Below are 6,980 nucleotides of genomic sequence, written 5' to 3'. Positions count from 1 at the left end.
TCTACGGCTGCAATGGCTCGTAGGGTCCCTTTTGCTGCCGGTGCCGTTGTGGTTTCGGCGGCTGTGCCACACATGCAGCCTATGATGTCGTATCAGGTTCCTCCCGGCAAGCCCGCCATCCTAAACGGTTACGCCGCCATCGCAGGTTCTCCTCAAATGGCTGTACCTCCTGCTGGTGGGTCTTGTTGCTTCCATAGTTCAATTGTTTATTATTGTTAATATCTCAATTATTATTATTTTTGTTGTTGATATTTTGCGATTATGTGTGTTTGTGCATTTAGTACCTGTTCCGAATCGTTGATGTCAATCATTGGGAGAGAAAGAGACAAGGTTCAAGATCTTCAAGGAAAACCTACGGTTTATTCACGAACATAACAGCACTGGGAACAAACCCTACAAGCTTGGCTTGAACAAGTTCGCCGATATCACCAATGAAGAGTACAGAGCCAGGTACCACGGCACCAAACCCCGCAACTCCTTCCAACAATAGCGATTGCTCTCTGGTAACAAGAACTGTGACCGTTACGTATTCCGTGATGAGTTGCCTGCTTCTGTTGATTGGAGGGAGAAGGGCGATGTCTCCCCCCTTAAGGATCAAGGCCAATGCGGTTAGCACATTAAATTAGGGTTTAATTTTGATGCTCTATAATATTAATTCCTCGAAAAGAATTTGATTTGATGTTTTGGATTTTGTTGTGAAGGGAGTTGTTGGGCATTCTCAACACTTGCTGTGGTGGAAGGGATCAATAAAACCGTGAGGGGGGAGTTGATATCTCTGTCAAAGCAAGAGTTGATGGTCTGGTTCTGGTAATGCTTCTAAACTTTTTTTTTCTAAACTAGGATTAAGGTCTAAGCTTTGTTATTATAATTTATAATGTTAGATTTGTTTAGAACATGTTATTATAATTTATAAGGTTGATTTGTTGTTCTGAACTTCTGAATATTGTTGATTTGTTCTCTTTGTTTGGTTCTAATATGTTTTGATTTTAATTACATATAATGTTGATTTGTTCTCCAAGTTTGGGTCTGATTTGTTTTGAATTTAATTAAAATATGTTCAGATTATTGTTGCTTTGTTCTCCTTGTTTGTTTTTTATTTATTCTGATTTTAATTGAAACATTATTGTTGATTTGTTATCCTTATTTGGTTCTGATTTTAATTGTGCAAATTTTGATCTATTTTAGAGATTTATTTGTTCTTTATCAAATTATGGATTTGGACGGTTTTGATTTGGTGTAACATGATCAGCTTTACCACTTCCTTGTGAGGAGGAACGTCAGCAATTTCAATGTCGTGACAATGAAGGGCAAGGTTTGTTTTTACCTCTCTTATCTTTCTCAGTGGTAAGATTACTGCTGGTTTTCCTTCTTTATAAGGTAAAAATCCAGTGTGTGATTAAGCTTGATTAAATTCAGCTAGAGCTCATTAATCTTTGTGATCAGTTCTGTCCAAATAGATTACTAATTTGCTTGTGTATGATTAAACCTTGTTACTTTGTGAAAGAATGAACTAATTAACAGCCTTAATTTGCTTCTGTTTTGCTTGCCATTTAGGTTCACTAATCCATCTTCATTAAACACAATGTAATAAGTGCCTCACTCCCTTGCATGTAATTGTTTGCAGTTCTTAATTTATCTCAGAGTTCCACTGACTCACCGATTCCAACCATCAAAACCCTAACTCGGATCCGTACCCTACAACATGGCTTCCAGTAATCACCTCCTCCTACTTATTTTTCTAATATGTTTTTTCAATTTTAATAAGCTTGGATTTTTATTTTTTATTTTAGTGCATTGAAAACCCTATCTGAACTAAGCAATGAAGCACTTTCTTGTAATTCTTGAATGTGTATGTGTGTTTTTCAACGTGTCTGTGACGATGCTATTGTTTTGACCAGTTTTAGAAAATGTCAAAATTCATGAAAAAATCGTGAAGATGAGTAATGCTTATCAAAGGTAGATTTTCATAATCATTGTTTATGTACTATAACAATATTGTTGCTTACGTGAATGCTTCATGAAATTACCACCTGAAATTGGAAATTTGGAGAAACTTGAGAAGCTTGATCTTGATGAGACTCAGATCACACATCTGCCAAAAGAGGTCCAAAAGATATTGAGGTTAGAACATGGCTTCAATTGGGGTGTCAGAGATGCTTGGAAACCCCATTAAGTTGAGTGGTGCAGCAAGGTCAGCACCATCAGCTTCTACCCCTGCCACCTTCAAGACTGTGGCACTCTTTGGTAAGAAGAAGGCAGTACCACCTCCTCCTTCAAAGAAAGCTGCTGCTGCTATCACTCCTGCCAATGATGAACTCGCCAAGTGGTTTGGTAAGTGGTTGCTCCTATCTTCACATCCTTTCTTTCTTTTGTTCTTTACCATATCTAATCTAGTTACTAGAAAAACTTCTACATGAACTACTTTTTATTAAATTACAAGTATTCTTTTAGCAAAAATTCAGTATAGAATATGCAAATAAACTGAGAGAACCAAAGTAGCTAACAAGTCCATAGAGTATATACATGGTTGTGTTCTTTTGACAATGTAATTTGTTGAAATATGGTGATAGATGAAAATTGTCGTGTTGGTCTAGAATTTATCTTCTAGAAATAAGAACTTCGTTATTAGCATAGTTCTAAACCAACAAACAATTTCCACATCAAAAATTTGAGTTGTCACAAGTACAAATCCCAAATAAGAATTAACCGAAGTATTTAAACCTTGGGTCGTCTCACAAGAAATTGCAATGAAGTGTTTAATTATTGGCTATGAAGATGCAAGGGGGTTTGATTTTATATTTTTACAAGAAAATAAATGGCAAGAAAAATTAGATGACAAGAAAGTAAAATGATAAGAACTAATAAAATAAAGGAAAAGTACTCTTGGCTAGACATAGGTAATTGAGATCACCATCCTTGTCTACAAACCAAATATTGATAATTATGAGGAACCAAGCTCATTAAGTGTACTTCTATACTTGAAGTATATCAAATGGCTTAATCAACATCAACCCATAAGTCCCAACAGTGTCAATGGGTATCAAATTGATCACCAAGGGTTCTCAAATCACCAATCCAATGAGACCCAATGACTCAAGGTCCACTCAGTTCCCTTAGCCTAGACCAAGAGTCAAGAAAACTACTCAAAAACTAGTGTAAATATTTTATCAAACACCTAGAGTGCAATAAAAGCAAACATCACAAAATGCTAGAATTAGTGAAACCCATGACTACCACAAGCAAGAAATTAACAATAACAACTAAGATAAACATAAAAGAGCATGGAAACATAAGATTCCATTCAACGAAATCAAGATCCAACAATGTTCATCAATATAAAAGAGAGTAAAATAAGAAATTAACAGGAGAAACTAAGAATATTAAGACAATAGAACACTAAAACATAAAGAGAATTGAAATCAAAACAAGAATTGAAAGAGAAAATTAAGAGAGATTAACCTAAACTACCCTAAATTCTAGAGAGAAGGGAGAGCTTCTCTCTCTAGAATTCTACCCTAAAACATGATGAAAAATAAACTATGACTACTGGGTTCATTCCCCCCTCAATCCTTGGGTTCAATAGCATCAGAAATTAGTTGGATTGGGCCTAAAATGAGCTACAAACCGCTGGCCACAATTTTACTTTAGTGAATCATGCTGCTCCATCGGTGCATGCGCGTACAGTGCGTGTATGCGCCTCTAGACACGAAGCAACTATGACAAATTTTATATCATTTTGAAGCTCCAGATGTGCTTTCCAACGTAACTGAAACCGCTACATTTGGACCTCTGTAGTTCAAGTTATGGTCGATGGAGTGCGAAGAGGTCAGGCTTGACAACTTTGCGGTTCCTTCATTTCTTCAAGAGTTCTCCCACTTTGCATGCTTTTCTCCTCACTTCTTCCATCCAATACTTGTCTTATGAACCTGAAATCACTCAAAAAATATATCAAGGCATCGAATGGAATTAAAGTGAATTGAATTTAGCTTTTTTAAGGCCTAAAAAGCATGTTTTCACATTTAAGCACAAATCAAGGGGGAATTGCAAAACCATGCTATTTCATTGAATAAATGTGAGAAAAGATGATAAAATCCTCCAAATTAAGTACAAGATAAACCACAAAATTGTGGTTTATCATATGGTAATAGAGAAAAGAAGAGAAGGAACTAACAAAGTTTGACTTAGTAGTAAGAGGAGGGTAACTTATTGCTATAGCCTATAATCTCCTAATTAGTCCTAATTAAGTTCTTGTAATTAACTAACAAAGTTTTTTTTATATACTCTAGTTGTACAATTCAAGGTAGGAAACTAGTTTCTGATCATTGCTTGCATTTGGTGACAGGTCCTGACAGAAGGATCTTCTTGCCAGAGGGTCTCTTGGACCGATCCAAGATCCGACCATACTTGACTGGAGAAGTGCCCGGAGAGTATGTGGATTCTTCTCTAGCTAGTTCCCTTTGAATCACAAACATTCTGAAACTTTGACCTGTTTTGCTTAAATTTTTTTTATATTTGTTGATGCAGCTATGGTTATGATCCTTTTGGTCTCAGCAAGAAGCCAGAGGACTTTGCCAAGTATGTCTTAACACTTTTTTTCAAACTTGATATATATCCTTTTGGTCACATTAGTTTACGAACTGCTTTTCATACATTTATTATTTGAAGTATACTAGTTAATCCCTTTTTTCTGATGTTAAATTGCTCTCTAGTATGCTTGGCAAGTAAATCCACTTTATTGAATGGGAATGATCATCTTTCTTGTTCCATAATTGGTTTCAAGTAGAAAATGAATGTGTAAATGCATGCTGGTGCATGGCAGAAGTTTGGCCAATTAAGAGATTGTAATGTAAGAACAACGTTGCGGGTATAGCCCTTAACCAGCTAAAATCTGCCTCACCAATTTAGAAAGATGTCACAAAAATTCAGAATAAAAATACTGGGGGTATGAATCCCAGGTTGTTTCCCAACAAGTTGCGAGAAAGGATGCTAATTTATTAATTAGGAATTTTCCGAGAGAGTTTGAGTTTGGTTGATAAGCAATTAAATAATTGTAAATTAAAGCAATAGAAACTAAGAATGATTATTAATATTCTAGATAAAAAGCCTTGACTGGGGGAATGATTAATTGGAAGTTCTATCCTTGTTGGGGTCTCTTAAGTGTAGTATTAAAAAGGTTGTTGTTTCAACTTAGTTAACCCTTACTAAATAAAGGAAAGTCAAGTGATTGAGTTAACTCTTATTCGCAAATCCTAGTCCTCTCCCTTGGGAAGGTCTAGCGTTAGTAAATACAGAACTAGCCAACAACTACCAGTTTAATCAGCACTTAAGCCTTCCAACTCAAGTGTCTCCTTTTAATCAACCCCCATGTCAAGTATGGAGTCTACTCCATTGACATGAATATAACGTTCATAAAAATATAAGAAGACATGATGAATTAAATAAAATAGGGATTCAAAATTATTTAAAAGTAAAGGTAATCTTTTGCAGTAACAATCCATGAAAATAATCCAATTACTACTTTAAACAAGAATTAAGAATATAGAATAAATAAAAGACTAAGTAAAGAAACAAACTAGAATAGTGTCTTCAACGGAGGTAATGACTCTTCAATATCCATAAGCATAAAACTAAAATATGAATGTAAAGAGAACTTAGAGGGAAAGTAATCCTCTCTAAATTCAGATCTAAAAACCTAAAACTATCCTAATGAGAATGTGTGAATGTCTGTAAAATTGTGTTGTTTCGTTGTGTTGAGTCTCTGCATATTCCCTGGCTTTATTCTTTGTTTCTGGGCCAAAAACTGGGTCAAAATGTGGCCCGAAATTGCCCCCAGCATTTTCTATTATTTCTGCAGATCGCGCAGGTCATGCGTACGCGTTAGTCACGCGTGCGCGTCATTCAGCGATTTTCCATGTCACGCGTACGCGTCGTCCACGTGTTCGCGTCATTTGTGCAGACTCCAATCCACACGTACGCATCAGGCACGCGCACGCGTCGCTCTAACTTTCTCCATTCCATGCACTCGCGTGAGCCATGCGCGCGCGTCGGTGTTCACTGGTCATCTCCTTAGTTTCTTGTGTTCCTTCCATTTTTGCAAGCTCCCTCTTCATTCTCTAAGCCATTCCTGCCATATAAAACCTGAAACACTTGACACACGGATCACGACATCGAATGGTATAAAGGAGAATTAAAATATACTAATTAAAGATCTCTAGGAAGCAAGTTTTCAACCATAAAACAATACTAGAAAGGAAAATGTAAAACCATGCATTTAGTATGAATAAGTGGGTGAAGACTTGATGAAACCATTCAATTAAACACAAGATAAACCATAAAATAGTGGTTTATCAACCTCCCCACACTTAAACATTAGCATGTCCTCGTGCTTAGCTTAAGGAGATAAAACAAATGAGTAGGGAAAAGTAAGACTCATGCAATGCAATGCAACCTATATATATGAATGTAACTATATGATAAAATGATTTTGTCTACTTAGTTAAAAATAAATAATTTCTTCAATATAAAAATAAATCAAATTCTACTAATTCAAATTATACAATAAAAATAAGTAAACTCGTAGGAAGACACTGATGGTGTATATGCACTCTGGTCACTCTAGTGTATAGGGTAACCACTCTACTCTTCTCTAATCATGCTTTCTAAACCTTGTTCTTCACCTAGCCAATCAACAAGTATTTAATGCACCAATGCAAACATCATGAGGTCTTTTCAAGATTGTAATGGGGCCAATGTAAAGGTAAGGGTATATATATGGTTAAGTGAGCTAGAAATTGAATCCTTGATTATCCTAAGCTATCACCTAACATACATACTCTTATTTTCTTCTTAAATCATCCTTAACTACCCAAAATTTTCCCACTTTTGTTTTACACACTCATGCATCAACTTTTCTCTTAACTTGTATCACATATGCATTGATTTTTATTGAACTTAACTTAGCATTGGGGTAATTTTGTTCC

At 35.7% G+C, this 6,980-nt stretch overlaps 2 protein-coding genes across 2 annotated transcripts; both read left to right on the top strand.

Moving 5' to 3' along the window:
- Positions 302–1,811, top strand: LOC110270412 (thiol protease SEN102-like; the record flags this gene model as incomplete). Its single annotated transcript, XM_021119749.1, is given in 5 exon segments — positions 302–450; positions 491–537; positions 540–608; positions 702–807; positions 1,625–1,811. Coding segments are annotated over 5 exon segments (378 nt in total), but the record flags the coding sequence as incomplete, so codon positions are not given.
- LOC110270403 (chlorophyll a-b binding protein CP26, chloroplastic-like) lies at positions 2,003–4,691 on the top strand. Its single transcript, XM_021119704.1, has 3 exons — positions 2,003–2,331; positions 4,343–4,427; positions 4,525–4,691. The coding sequence occupies exons 1-3, from the start codon at positions 2,130–2,132 to the stop codon at positions 4,661–4,663; spliced, it is 426 nt and encodes a 141-aa protein (XP_020975363.1). The 5' UTR covers positions 2,003–2,129; the 3' UTR covers positions 4,664–4,691.

This window comes from Arachis ipaensis, chromosome B01 (genome assembly GCF_000816755.2).
Source record: "Arachis ipaensis cultivar K30076 chromosome B01, Araip1.1, whole genome shotgun sequence".
NCBI lineage: Eukaryota > Viridiplantae > Streptophyta > Magnoliopsida > Fabales > Fabaceae > Arachis > Arachis ipaensis.
Note: the sequence above shows the minus strand (reverse complement) of the source record. Positions and strands in the feature narration are given on the sequence as shown.